Source organism: Eptatretus burgeri, chromosome 11, assembly GCF_056783735.1.
Source record: "Eptatretus burgeri isolate ZD-2024b chromosome 11, Ebu_testis_v1, whole genome shotgun sequence".
Lineage (NCBI taxonomy): Eukaryota > Metazoa > Chordata > Myxini > Myxiniformes > Myxinidae > Eptatretus > Eptatretus burgeri.
In genome coordinates this window covers 99154305-99170236 of record NC_140971.1, presented here as the reverse complement: position 1 = coordinate 99170236, position 15932 = coordinate 99154305, and the positions used below count along the sequence as shown (strand labels likewise).

At 41.0% G+C, this 15932-nt stretch overlaps 1 protein-coding gene across 2 annotated transcripts in view; it reads left to right on the top strand.

Moving 5' to 3' along the window:
• LOC147017746 (serine incorporator 5-like) overlaps window positions 1-11898 on the top strand; it is a 46317-nt gene extending 34419 nt beyond the window's left edge. For both annotated transcript variants that reach the window (XM_085847626.1, XM_085847627.1), the window contains one exon: window positions 473-11898. In XM_085847626.1, the coding sequence (XP_085703752.1) occupies window positions 473-623 (151 nt within the window). In that variant the 3' untranslated portion in view covers window positions 624-11898. The remainder of the gene's footprint in view (window positions 1-472) is intronic.
• Window positions 11899-15932: the final 4034 nt, after the last annotated feature.

Genomic DNA, 15932 nt, shown 5'->3' with positions numbered 1-15932 from the left:
CACACATGAGAATCCCAATGCGAGACACACGCCCTCAGCTGCCTGACCGGTTTCATCGCTTATTGGCAAATCGTCAGTGACAGCACAGTGTGGGTAGGTTTTTCTTTATCATATATAAAAAAAACAATTAATTTGGTGTCAAATCATAGGCGTACAAAATACAACATTCCACGGTACAAATACACCGCCGAACAAACACTGGCCGGACTCGGGTTCCTGTTCCTTCAGCCAAACAAATAAATCAAAACAAATACTTCTTTCTGATTGACACTGCCTAAATATTTCATTGTTATGACAAACGAACGAATAGATTTATTCCTTTTTGGAATGTGAGTAGGAAGTGTTTGCTGAATGAAATACTAACTTTTTAAACTAAAGGGTTAAATGCAGCACAATTGTTGTATTCGTTTTTTAAACATGTAGTGTGGACAAAGCTTGCTTTGATAACTGACACAGAACTGCTGTCTCACAGCTTCCGTGATGCCAGGCTGGAAGTGACGTTCGTGCATGGCAATTGGTCCACATTTTGGGTGAAGGCAGCATCATCGTGGATTTTCATCCTTATTTATGCTTGGACCCTGGTAGCACCAATTTGCTGTTCAACGCGCGAGTTCAGGGCCTAGACCAAGAGGCCTGGTGGGAAGAAGGGCTGTTTATCAATGCCTTAAGTTTACCTACCAAAACCTTTAAACTAGTTTGACTCTACAAGAATCCTTGCGCATTTGTATCTTTTTTTTTCATGCAGTTTATTGTTGTTTATGCACGAGTCTTTGAAGAAGTGTATTGGTCTCTCGATTGATCGTTTCTCATCATCTTTTATCGAAAGAGGTGTTTGCTTTGAACAAAGTTGCATCCTGCAGCATCTGACAGATGTGTGCTTTGCATGAAATGCCATCTTGGAATTTCACTTTTTGATGTTACTTGTAAACTATTTTAACATTTTGGGAGCTCAACAATACACCACCGAGACAAATTTGATACCAACTTGATTGCGCATATTTGACGCTCGGTAAAGTCCCTGCTTTTGCTGCTGCACAACTGCACAAAACCGTCCAAATGACATGGGGGGGGGGGGATGAACTGGAGGAGCATTTGGGGTAATCCTATGCTTTTCTGTACTCACAGATATCATTTAGTCTTTAGCCTTTTTGAATTGCTGCTTTTTCTTAACTTTGAGCGACTACGAACACTGTTGAGAAATTTTTCACTTTCCGTTTATAGAAATCCCGAAAATCCATTCCTTCAAGGGTTTAATTCTTGATCTTTGCCATAAAATCCACACTCTTGAGCCCAAACATTAGAAACATTGTGTTGGACTGAAAGTTTTTAATTTATTATTTTTGTTCCTTTTTCGATATCTTGCTTTTGAAGGGTCAAATAACCATCTTCTTGGAAATATATGGTATTTAAGGAGTTTATACATATTTACACTTTAACTTTTCATTGTATTGCAACTAAATTGTTTATTTTAAAGTGAATTATTTATTTAAATACAAACAATTTAGGTTATGTCTAAGTCCTCATTTGATGTACAGGGCATTTTAGGATCAGAGTAAAATATTTGTACATCAATTCGTTTTACGATACTAATTGACAGTTATTTATTTATTATTTGCAAACCATACATGTGCCAGGTATTCTATACCGAAGTTTTAATTCTAATAAAATCATCCTACATGATCGACGGGATTAGAAAAAAACTTTTTTTTTCAACAAAATTTGTGGTAAAAACTTAATAACAAGCACCCAGAATACATCAGAATACAAACCAGAATACATCTGGCAACCAAGGCCACGACTCGGCTTTAGAAGCTAGATTGCAAATCGCCACTCCTACGTGTTCTCAGCACAGATCAAACGATCAAAGGAAAACAAGTGATAAATCGATGAGGCAATTACGAGTATACAAAGCGTTTCTCAAAGCATTCCACATTCCATGAAGCGTCAGACTAAAAGCAGCTGTCTGCCGAGTGTCCTTTCCCACAACAGACTTTTTCAATTTTAAGCTGCCGCTTGACTCAGGTTTGGGAAATTAATATTAGCTACAGTTACTTCGTACACTCTATTTTCCATCTAATATATAGCAATTCACTCTCATCAAAGTCTATATTTTCTACAAGATACAAATATATATACATGAGATAGCAAGTCACCTAATAATCAGCAGGTAATTATATATTTTGATTATATTTTAATCTACTTCCACACTCATCATGGCTGTGCTGCACCCACCCCACTATCTACAACCCATCCATAGCAAGCTACCCATTGGTCCTGCCAATATCCCCCCTACCCAGCCCTCTATCTCCCATGCATCTAGGTACCTACCTAATGCCAATATAAACCTATCCACCCCCTTTACTACCTCTACCTTTCTGGAGAGACATTCCATGCATTAATCCTTCTCCAGTAGAAAGACCCCTTGCCTTAAAACTGTCCTTACGTCTTTTTAACCCTCAAGCTACGGCCCATGGTGCTAACACTGTCCACTCTGCTGAAAAACTCCACTTCACCGATCTTGTCCACACCCTCCATTATTTTAAACTTCTTTATCATCTCCCATTGTCATCACATCCTTCCCAATGGATAAAGTCCTGTCTCCTTCAAACACTCCTCAAAGCTTCGTCAAGCTAGCCCTGGAACGAATCTCGTAGCTTGACGCTGTACCCTGTATGTACATGCCCTGTATGTCATGCTGCCTAATTGATTGTGCAAGTGTTTCACCTTTGTTCTCATAAATTTTGAATATGGAATCGCAAATTTTCACGTTTTAGCTTTAAAATGATGCCTATTACAGCATTTTTCAGTTAAGATAAAAATTTTTTTACCATTGATATAATACCTTATGCTTGGTGGTTGCTTAATGGTTAGGGTGGTGGGCTTGGGATCCGAGGGTCCTGAGTTCAAATCCCCCTCAGCTGTTGAATTAATACGAGGCGGGGTTAACTCTGTCTGTCATCCTTCCGAGGAAGGCATACTGAGTGCCAGCTTGCTGGTATACTGTGTCGGAGTGGCGACCCATCCAGGGTTGTGTCCAATAGCCAAGGAGACTGATGAGGCAGCAACAACGCTCTGCACAGAGTATGGTCCCAATAGATGGATGGATATTATCCTTTACACTCATCTGTAAATGCTTATTTTTAAAAAGAATCATTCTTTCTTTTGTTTCTGATAAATTTCTATAACCAACAATTCTTTTTCATCTTTGCATCTGTTTTGATATGTTGTTCCTCTTTATAATTATAATTAACTCTGTTGATGGAGTAATTATCAGTAGCAGTTGGACAGTAGCGGTGCTCTGACTAAGGTTGGCCTACTTTGATTCTTGAGTTTATTTTTAAAGATCCACTTTTAAACTGCGAGACTATTAGCAGCTTGCAGAAGAGATCATCTAAACTATTTTAAAAAGTAAATATATTTGTAAACATTTCTTGTTTTTTGGGGGTTTCTTGTGTCTAAGGATCATTGTCAGGATGCAGTTTATACCATCAATCCTGTTCCAAAAGTATTTTACCCTTGAGCCAATCCTGTTGTTTCCAATCAAACCCCCTCCTCCCCTCACCGCCCCCCACCACCTACTATTACGAAGAACTTGTATTTAGTTTGGGTTTTGGCCTGGAAACACAAAAAATATTTTCAATACAAATTGCAAAGGTCAGGGGAGAGGTTTTTTATTATTATTATTATAATAATTATAATTAAAAGATGAATGTTCATGTAAGTTTATCATGACCATAAAGTAAGGTAATTAATAGGAATGAACAAGGTGGGGAGTATTGAAAAGATCACAAGTAGCTAATTACTCATTATGATGTGTTAAATACTAGTATCATCGTTTTGGAATGCTAATTGTACAATGAAAAGAATTAATAGTTTAAATGAATTCCTCAGGAATATGGATATTTCTAATACATTGGTCTGAAAAATATAATTACGATATGCAAATATGAAATGATTATAAGTGCATGTGAAATTGATCACAATAGGTCAAGATAAGTAATTTATAACTCGTACATTTTGTCATTTTTGTTGGTAGTACCTGGAAAGTTGTATTTCAAGGCAGTTTCAACTGCTTGGTCAGAGAGGATAGGACAACCACCAGTTTTCTCAGGGCAACTCAAGATGGGCACCAATGATGATTGCCTCTGTAGAGCATTGCCTCTATATCCTTATAAATATATAAATATATAGGGAATATAAAGAAATAAATAATGGATGATGAGGGCTGTGAGCAACAGAGATTTGGGTGCTCAACCTTGAGAAAAATGGTATGAGCATCGAGCAGTGAGAGGACGAGTGTGCGTTGGCCGGGAGCCAGGAGTCAGTACATCATTCAGCCTGTCATTTCTCTCCTTCTGAGGTGACCTCCTGCAAGCATCTTGTGGGGACAAAGTTCTGTGTGTTGTGTGTGATCTCACCTTCTTTTGTGCATGTGAGTGATTTGGGCTATAAGGTATTTCACAAAAGCCATTGAGATCTCTTGGGTGCGAGGGATATCTACCTTAGATAAATTATTGACCAGTGTTTGCATCTTGTTCTTCGCTCCCCATAATTCTCCAAGGAATCCTGTTTTTGTTTTGTTCCCCCCCCCCCCAAGTGTCAGCCTGGTGTGCGCTTCAAATTGGGAAAATTGTTTAACGACATGGGCCAGACCACAAACATTATAAATTGGCATGAAAAGCCCTCATTATAAGGTTTTAAGACACAGCAGTTTGCCCCAGACTATCGCTCATCCCAAATCCTTTAGGTGGGCGAACCGGCAGCATGTGACAGATCTCACTGGAGTTTCTTTACATCAGAAACCGAAGTGAATATCTGTTCTGCTTTCCTGGCGGATGGGGTATGGCTTCTGAGGACCATCTGTCACTAAATTGGTGTCTGTCAGGTTGGAAGATTTGACACCGTGTCTACCCATGGTCTACCATTACATTGGTAGTCAGGATTGAGATCAGGACTCTGCTCCAAATCCAGCGACCACGACACTGCACCAAAAAGGGACAGGCATGGAGGATGAGGTAACCCCCCCCCCAAAAAAGGGACAGCCAAACCCCAAATTAATGAGGCAACTGTATCAGGTTGGAGGGGGGGGTGAGGGGTGTTGACACGTGTGAGGCAATGGACAAAATTACCATTGACACCTGCTCACAAGGAAATAAGTACATCCTTTATTCCTGGTTATCATGAACTTCTTTACCCATTGATTTGAGGTCTTTGCCCTCCCCAGATAAGAGGCCGGTGTTGTAGCACAAGCTTTTCTGGAAGGCTTTGCCCCGTAAGTGTGCAGATTTTTATCAATTAGAAAATATGGATGACCCCACTAATTCCACAGTATATTGTATGTAATTGGAAATGAATCCGACACTTACTCCTGGCTCTGGGGGGTGTTTGTGTACATGACTCTTTTAGAGCGTTACCCTAATTTTTTTTTGTTCTATATGCCAAGACCTTCAAAAAAAGTTTGGGTGACACCTCCAGATCAAGTACGTTTTCTCTGTAGGGTCCATCTTGGATTCGCAGTTGGCTACCAGCAAACCATAATTGAACAAAAATGCCCATATTGGGTTTCGATGGAATTAATCACTATTAAGCATCCATAAATTATTAATTTTGATTTACTTCAATTACTTATGCATTGCTTAACACATTTTAGCATGATTTATTCTCTTAAAACTTGGTTCACAGTAGGAAATGAACATATTTTACGTAATTTTCGTCAAAAATAGCTTTCAACTTGAAAGTAGCTCAAAGTTTGATGGTCTCTGAATGACTTAATATTGTAAGTAGAGCTATAAAATTTTGCCAAATTGTTTCATTATTAAGTTCTCTGAGCAATTCAATTTTCATATTCTCACAATGGGGCTATGTGTGATTACCATAAAGCTCATTGTTAACCAAAGTCACCCCTACCCCCAAATGGCCCCTTTTGCGGTATTTCATGAAATGATGATATCTCGTTAATTCAATGCCATGGAAAGTTGATTTTTTTTTATACTAAATATAGTTTATTGACCCCAAGGAATTCATTGGTAACATTTTTGTATTTTTTTAGCTGATCTAATTACCATAATCCCAAGATTTTCCTCAAAATGACTGCCAAAATAATGAAAAGTAGACATGATTTAACATTGAAGCTTAATTAATGGTCCAAAACAGTGATGTGCATATGCTTCAATCCTCCAGAGACTAAATTGAGACTCTCATCTTAATTAGATGTAGAGGAACTTGGGGCACAACCACATACCGGGGCAAGGTCAAGTACCAAAAGATTTCCATATTTTGTTTCTAGCCATCACACCATGTTTACAATGATATGGGCTTTTCCTCGATAAAGGTAATACTGTGATGACAATGCTGTTAGGGTCCATTTGACCTTGACTCCATTGTTCGAGGCCAACCACCATGTAAGCAAAAGATTCCATATGTTATTTCCCATTTATTCATAACATGCATGTATATATATATATATATATATATATATATATATATATATATATATATATATATATATATATATATATATATATATATATATATATATATATATATATATATGTATGTAACTGAGCCATCAGACCATTTTTTTTTAGAAAGATAAGGACTTTTTTTTACAAAGGGAACACTGTTGAGGGTCTATTTGACCTTGAATCCTTCACTCAAGGTCAAATATCAGGTGACCAAATGATTCCCCATATGTGATTTCCTATTAGTGTATAATACATACCTAAGCCCTCAGACCATGTTAAAGGGATATGAAATGTTACATGACCATGTTACAGGGATATGAAAGTCTATGATGTCATTTTTGGGGATACCTAAGTGAGGTAAACTGTGATGTCACAGTGAGGTTAACTATGATGTCACTTCCTCTTGGCAACTGGATTTTCAAGAAAAATAAGAGAAAACAATGCTGCAAACAAAAGGTAAGATTTTAATGGATCACCTTTGATTTTAAGTAAATATAATGGTCAAAAGTTGTATATGAAATATCAAAGAATTATTTGTGTATTATGTAGTGTATGTAGCAATATTGGTTCTAGCAGTATGTAGCGTACTTAGTGTAGTACTTAGAACATGTTATAAATCTTGAATGTTGGATGAGTGATAATTCAAGAAAATGTATCAACAACACATTAGAACAATTTTACCTGGACTTTATGAGCTAGTTTGTAGTAATGTACATGTAACGAGTATTAGAATGCAGTGTGTTTACTGTAGTTTTCTAGAAAACTATCCAGGTACATGTATGTACGTAGTAAATTATGTAGTGCGTGTAATAATAATAGTACTAGCGGTATGTAGCATATGTAATGTAGCATTTAGAACAAGTTATCTTGAATGCTGGGTGAGTGATAATTCAAGAAAATATATCAACAAGTCCGGAACATATTGAGCCATTTGGCAGCAATGTGTATGTAACTAATAGTATTGATGTATGGTATGTGCACCAATGTATTAATGGTTGTGTATAAACCAGAACTTATTTAAATGTGTAAACATTAAAATTCTTAAATTAATATTGCTTTTGACTTGTTCTAATAGATAGGCTAGAGGGAGTGGGAAGGATATTAAGTTAGAGCTTCATCTTGAATATTGTTCTGCATTCCGAATTTTCAATATTTTGGCAGCAATTTTGGAATTATTAATAAGTAGATCAACTCCAAAAATGTAACCAATGAATTTCTTCTGGTCAAAAACCTATATATACATGTAGTATCAAAAATCAACTTCCCAAGCCATTTAGTTGAGTGGATATCATCATTTGATGAAATACCGTAAAAGTGGCCATTTGGGGGCAGGGGTGACTTTGGTTTACAATGAGCTTTTTTCAATATTTTGGCAGCAATTTTGGAATTATGCCAAGTAGATCAACTACAAAAACTACAAAAATTTTATCAATGAATTCCTTGGGGTCAATAACCTATATTTAGTACAAAAAAATCAACTTACCATGCCATTTAGTTGAGGAGATATCATCATTTCATGAAATACCGCAAAAGTGGCCATTTGGGGGTAGGGCTGACTTTGGTTTACAATGAGCTCTATGGTCATCACACTTAGCCCCATTGTGAGGATATGAAAATTGAATTGCTCAGAGAACTTAATAATGAAACAATTTGAAAAAAATTTTTTTTTAGCTAACAGCTAAAATGTGTTAAGCAATGCATAAGTAATTGAAGTGAATCAAAATTTATAATGTATGGATGCTTAATAATGATTTATATCATCTAAACCCAATGCAGGCATTTTGGTTCAATTATGATTTGCTATTAGCCAACTGCGAATCCAAGATGAACCCTACAGAGAAAACGTACTTGATCTGGAGGTGTTACCCAAACTTTTTTTGAAGGTCTTGGCATATAGGATAAAAAAAATAGGGTGACGCTCTAAAAGAGTCATGTACACCCAGAGCCTATACTAACTGCCCTGTACAGATTTGGGATGGACCTCCCGAGAAAGAGTGGGGGCAGTGTTGTGGGAATGGCCATAAAGGTGTAAAGGCAGTAAGATATACTAGTTATGTCGTTAAACATCTAGCGTGTGTGTGGTTTCTGTGTAAATTGATAGGACATATCCAAGCGTGTTCAGAAGTGGATAAATGTGACCACTCCCTTCCGTAATGAAGAGCCTTGCGACCGTGCGTGAGGTAAGAGCTATGTGAGGATTTGCAGTCCCGTGAACATAAAGCTGCTGAAACCTCAATACCATATGAAAGCTATGAGAAGCTTGCAGCAAACCAATGGGCATGCAGCTGTGCATGATCATAAGGTAGTGAAGGTCAATGGGCAGAGGGTGGTGGGGGGGGGGGGGTGAGACGAGTAGAGTTCAAAGCCAGTTCCACGGAGTGGAGAGAATGGACATTTTGGGTCAAGTCCCATGGCATGTCCGAGAAAAGATAGTGTGAGCTATACAACGAAGAGAGTGCCGATTGGAAGAGAATTGGAAGCTAAACCTTGAGGACAATGGTCCAATGGTCGGGCAGTGAGTCGCATGCATGTGCGTGGGCCGGGGGCCACGAGCCCAAAGATGATTCAGCCTGTCATCTTTTTCCTGAAGAGGCCCCCGCCACCAGCCGTCGCCACCTCACGCAAGCATCATGTAGGGACAAGGTTTTTTTCTGTCTTGTGATCTCTCTCTGTCTTTAATGCATGTGATCAGTGTGACCACTCCTTGGCTTTTTTCACAAGATCTTGGCTATTCGTTGTTCACCTTGGCGTCTTGGTTTTCTATAGGTTTTCTATTATCGCTTTTCCGAAACCTTGTGAATTCTTGGCTTTTTTCATTGGCTCACCTTGGCATTTATGAAAATGAGGAGTGGTCACGCTGCATGTGATTGATTGGGCCATAAAGTATTTTGTGCAAACCATCAATCTTGTGGGTGAAATATACCTTGGAGAAATTATTGACCAGTGTTTGCTTCTCGTTCTTTCCTCTCCATCATTCCCTAATAAATCCAGTTTTTATCACTGGTGTATCGGCTTGGTGCACGGTTCGATTTGGGAGACAGGCAAACCGGCTGTCGGCAACAGATCTCGTTGGAGTTTCTGTATGTTGGAAACCAAAGTAAAGATCTGTTTGGCTTTCCTGGCAGTTGACGTACAGCCTCTGTGGACCTTATTTTGCTAATTTGGTCACTGGTGGGTGGAAGATTCCACCACATGTCCACTTATGGTCCACTGTTGCTTTGTTAGTCAGGATTGGGATCAGCACTCTGGTCCAAATCCAGTGACTGTAACAATATTATTAGTGTTTACAGTTTCTGAGGCTCATGGAGGATCTGTTACATGCAGAGGCCTGAGACAATGCTGGATTTTAATTCTCAGTGAGGAAATGAAGGAGAAATCACGTCCCCACTTTCCATTGGAATGGTAACCCACAAGGAGTTTATCCATACTCTATCCTATACATGCTGAGTGTCAAGCAAGGAAGCAGCGCATACTACTTTAAAAAGCTTTGGGATGACTCGGCTGGCTTCGAACTGCCATCCCCCCCAGACTCCGAGCAGACGCTCTGTGATTTTCATGATGCTCATTGGGAAATGATTATTTATTCATTTGTGGAAAAGATGGATTTTCTGGGAAAACGATTCATTAACAATTTGGTGCCATTTACCAAGTTAATGACTTGCTCTTTCTCGGAACAATGACCCAATTAGAATAGGCCTTTTAGGAGGGAGGATAAAACATTTTGATCAAGTCTGTTGTGAAATTATAACATTGGAATGCTAAATCACTTGCTTAATTTAACCTTTTATATTAGATCTGTTCCTCGAGACTGAAGGTCTTTATTTAATGGCATATCTTTGTGAAAGGAATGTTTTAAGATGGTTAAAAAAAAATAAAAGTGTATTTTAAATCTGATATTTAAGTGAAATTTTAATATGACTGAAATTAAGTAACATGACCTTCATTGTGATCCTTCGGCAGTTTCCGTTGTATTATCGAATTATCCTTTGATTGAACATTTTAATTGAGTTATTAGGTGATCATGTGATTGAATATTTGAATTATATCCCAGTATTTGGCTCCTCCAGGGTTTATACAAATGTTTTCTATGTCATGGATATTTTAAATACCATCATTCAATTTTTAATACACTTGTTAACCACTGAATACCATTTGTTATATTTGATCCACAAGTTACCTTCAAATTTGAGATGAATGGGTGATTTATGCAATACAGTATGATATGGAACATGAGATTAGGATATAAAAATATTAATATGTTGTCATTCAAATTGGTAAACGATACATTTGTATTATTTTTATTTTATTACACAAACCCCTGAGAAGATTATTTTTTATGACTTGAAGATTTAACATTACCAAACTTTTTGATATTGAGGGGATATAAAGCTTTTTGGACTGTCTGCAGGTGTTTGCTTCTTATCACTGACGTCAAAGATACTTTCGGAGCTTTTAAAAATGGGACATTGTGTGCCCCGGCCATATTAAACATTCTTGTCTCCTGATCCTCCAGCCAAAATTGCAAGTCAGGGATTCGGGTTTGCCCAGTGGTGTTCCCATCTGAACCCCTGGATCATGATGGAGGGAAGCCGGGTTCAAATCACATACATCTTATGCAGTTCCATATCCGACTAATGGCCTTGTAATTCATGCAAGCATTGTATACTGATGTGTACTCATGTCATTGTCCTGTTCAAGTTGATGACAAGCTCCTCGAGGAGCTTCCGATCACTGAAAAATAAATGAACTAAAGGTCTGCTGGAGCTGACCGTGGTGCTTGAAGACCCATTAGTGTCGCCACTATTAATGGCTATAGCGTGGCCCTCACCTATAGATCATGAAAACATGGGTTACAGCACGGAACTCACCTGTAGATCATGACGAGCAAACTACTGCTGTTCATTATTCGCTGAACGCATATGCTTTCACAAAAAAGTAACATTGACAAACTTATTGAATGTTAATTTTGATATGCACCCCGTGTTTTACGGTAATGTAAAATGGACAAACCCGAATGTATGTATGTATCGTGTTATTGCTCAATATTGTTCTAGCATTATAAGTTTGGGCTTTTCAGATGTCATATTGAGGAAGAAATGTTGGTCTTGTATTGGCTTTCACACCTCTTCCAAATGCCTTTGAATGGAATGTTTTCTTCTTGATAACGAGCATTTAAGGAACATGATGGATGTAAACTCGACACATTCATTGTGATGTACTACTGAACAAGAACTGTGTTTAACTTTATTACAATGGGAGTGGTCATATGAAGGTATCCGTGACCATTTTGCAAGACACAGCTTTGTACATATATTTTATAAAATATTTTATACAACACATTGTCACCCATTGTTTTATTTTTCATTCCACATATTTGTTGCATGGGTTGATGATTCTTTTCCACCATAATAAAGACTTGTGTTGTTTGTTCAAATGTGTGATTTTTCTTTATTTAAAATTTTTTTTATTAACAAGTCAATCATCAAATTACTTTGGGAACTGAAGAACTATAATAATCAAATAATTACTTTGGGAACTATAGAACTGCAATAATCAATTATTTAGGGAACTATAGAACTATAATAATCAAATAATTACCTTGGGAACTATAGAACTGCAATAATCGATTATTTTGGGAACTATAGAACAACAATAATAAATTACTTTGGGAACTATAGAACTATAATAATCAATTACTTTGGGAACTATAGAACTATAATAATCAATTACATTGGGAATTATAGAATAACACTAATCAAACAATCCACTGATTTGTTCCTTTTTCCAGAATCACTGCTCACCTCAACTCATTAATTACTCTTTCCAGAATCACTGCTCACCTCCACTCATAAATTACTCTTTCCAGAATCACTTCTCACCTCCACTCATTAATTACTCTTTTCAGAATCACTTCTCACCTCCACTCATTAATTACTCTTTCCAGAATCACTGCTCACCTCCACTCATTAATTACTCTTTCCAGAATCACTTCTCACCTCCACTCAATTACTCTTTCCAGAATCACTACTCGCCTCCACTCATTAATTACTCTTTTCAGAATCACTTCTCACCTCCACTCATTAATTACTCTTTCCAGAATCACTACTCGCCTCCACTCATTAATTACTCTTTTCAGAATCACTTCTCACCTCCACTCATTAATTACTCTTTCCAGAATCACTGCTCACCTCCACTCATTAATTACTCTTTCCAGAATCACTCCTCACCTTCACTCATTAATTACTCTTTCCAGAATCACTGCTCACCTCCACTCATTAATTATTCTTTCCAGAATCACTTCTCACCTCCACTCATTTGTTTCTCTTTTCAAAATACCTCCTCACCTCCATTCATTAATTACTCTTTCCAGAATCACTGCTCACCTCCACTCATTAATTACTCTTTCCAGAATCACTTCTCACCTCCACTCAATTACTCTTTCCAGAATCACTACTCGCCTCCACTCATTAATTACTCTTTTCAGAATCACTTCTCACCTCCACTCATTAATTACTCTTTCCAGAATCACTACTCGCCTCCACTCATTAATTACTCTTTTCAGAATCACTTCTCACCTCCACTCATTAATTACTCTTTCCAGAATCACTGCTCACCTCCACTCATTACTCTTTCCAGAATCACTCCTCACCTCCACTCATTAATTACTCTTTCCAGAATCACTGCTCACCTCCACTCATTAATTATTCTTTCCAGAATCACTTCTCACCTCCGCTCATTTGTTTCTCTTTTTAGAATCACTGCTCACCTCCGCTCATTTGTTTCTCTTTTCGAAATACCTCCTCACCTCCATTCATTAATTACCCTTTCCAGAATCACTCCTCACTTCCACTCATTTGTTTCTCTTTCCACAATCACTGCTCACTTCCACTTATTTATCTCTCTTTCCCCCTGTCTGTGGAACCAACTTCCACATTCTCTTCAATCGCATTAGTTCCTCAGTCTCCTAAAGACAGCTGTTCACTTCCATCCCAGATAACCCCCCCCCCCCCTTGGCCACTTGTGTTCTCCCCTTACCTTCTTTCATCCCAACGACCTTTACTTGTCCAACTCACCTATTTTGTCCTTCAACCCTGCTGGTGGTGTCCCCCCCTTTGTCTACTGTTCCTTTTGTTATGTTGCATCACAAGCAACTACAACCCATCGCTTCGCAAGGGAGGGGAGAGGAGGGGAAGGTAAGAAGTGGGGGGTGGGGGGACATACATCTTCCTATCTTATTCACACTTGGCACACAAATAATGAATGATGGCTTATATATTTATGCCTCGTGTTGGCTTCATAGTTAGGGTGGTGGGCTTGGGATCTGAGGATCTTGAGTTCAAATACCACGTGGGGTTGACTCCGCCTCTCATTCTTCTGAGATTGGCAAAAAAATGGCTGGACACACACACACACACACACACACACACACACACACACACACACACACACACACACACACACACACACACACACACACACACACACACACACACACACACACACACACACACACACACACACACACACACACACACACTCTACGTAGTCCTCTTTTATTAAAATTACTTTTTAAAAATATAGGTCCGTTATAATTTATCACGTTTTATTCATAAATGTACACCTGGTATTGGTTTAATGGTTCGGATGGTGGGTTTGGGATCCTGCTTGGCTGTTAAATTAATACCAGGTGGGGTTGACTACCTGTCGTTCAGACCTTCCGAGGTCGGCAAAATGAAGGTCAGCTTGCTGGTGTCCTGTGTCGGAGTGGTGATTGTACCCAATGGGCAAGGAGATTGCTTCGGCAGCACCACCGCTCTGCACACTGTACGGTCCCAATGGATGGATGGATGGATGGATTAATCAACGTGCTGTGATCAGGATTCGAACCACAAACCATCAGGAGTGGAGGTAAGAGGTTCCAAACCACTCAGCATCCGGTAAGAACGAAAACCTTTGTTTGTTTGTTTGTTGTTGTTTTTTCCCCCGATGTCAAATCGATCATCCTTCCAATGAAATCTCCAGAAGCGGTGGAGGTCGGGTGACGCGGCGGAGGTCGTGAGACGCGGCGGAGGGCGGGTGACGCGGCGGAGGGCGGGTGACGCGGCGGAGGGCGGGTGACGCGGCGGAGGGCGGGTGACGCGGCGGAGGGCGGGTGACGCGGCGGAGGGCGGGTGACGCGGCGGAGGGCGGGTGACGCGGCGGAGGGCGGGTGACGCGGCGGAGGTCGAGGGACGCGGCGGAGGGCGGGTGACGCGGCGGAGGGCGGGTGACGCGGCGGAGGGCGGGTGACGCGGCGGAGGTCGAGGGACGCGGCGGAGGTCGGGTGACGCGGCGGAGGGCGGGTGACGCGGCGGAGGTCGGGTGACGCGGAGGAGGGCGGGTGACGCGGCGGAGGTCGAGGGACGCGGCGGAGGGCGGGTGACGCGGCGGAGGGCGGGTGACGCGGCGGAGGGCGGGTGACGCGGCGGAGGTCGAGGGACGCGGCGGAGGTCGGGTGACGCGGCGGAGGTCGGGTGACGCGGAGGAGGGCGGGTGACGCGGAGGAGGGCGGCTGACGCGGCGGAGGGCGGGTGACGCGGCGGAGGGCGGGTGACGCGGCGGAGGGCGGGTGACGCGGCGGAGGGCGGGTGACGCGGCGGAGGGCGGGTGACGCGGCGGAGGGCGGGTGACGCGGCGGAGGGCGGGTGACGCGGCGGAGGGCGGGTGACGCGGCGGAGGGCGGGTGACGCGGCGGAGGGCGGGTGACGCGGCGGAGGGCGGGTGACGCGGCGGAGGGCGGGTGACGCGGCGGAGGGCGGGTGACGCGGCGGAGGGCGGGTGACGCGGCGGAGGGCGGGTGACGCGGCGGAGGGCGGGTGACGCGGCGGAGGGCGGGTGACGCGGCGGAGGGCGGGTGACGCGGCGGAGGGCGGGTGACGCGGCGGAGGGCGGGTGACGCGGCGGAGGGCGGGTGACGCGGCGGAGGGCGGGTGACACGGCGGAGGGCGGGTGACGCACTCACGCTGCCAATCTACAAATAATGCACAGCAATTGTAAAATAACAATAGTAATAATAAATAATGTGAATCTGCGTTGATTTCAAATCGTACACCTTGAAGGTCGCAATTTAAAAAGCGAGTAAACAGTGTACCGAAACAATACACCGCTCAACGACAAACGGAATTATTCAGACCTATAATAAGCGTATGAGAAAACCGAAAATTAAAAAAATGTTTCTGAAATATAAAGGAATAAAGGAAAAGGATAAAGTGTATTTGGTCAATTCTGAGGTCACACAGAGACCTTGCGATCGAACACGGACAGGTTCCTCACAAACAACTCATTTTACCACAAACTCAACACTTTATATTATCCTTCATTCCTATAAATAATCATTCACCTTCCTTCCCCAATCTCTGAGATTCCTAATTATCTTTCTCATACCATTACGATCCCACAATCCCACTTGTGTTTTTATTTATTTTTATC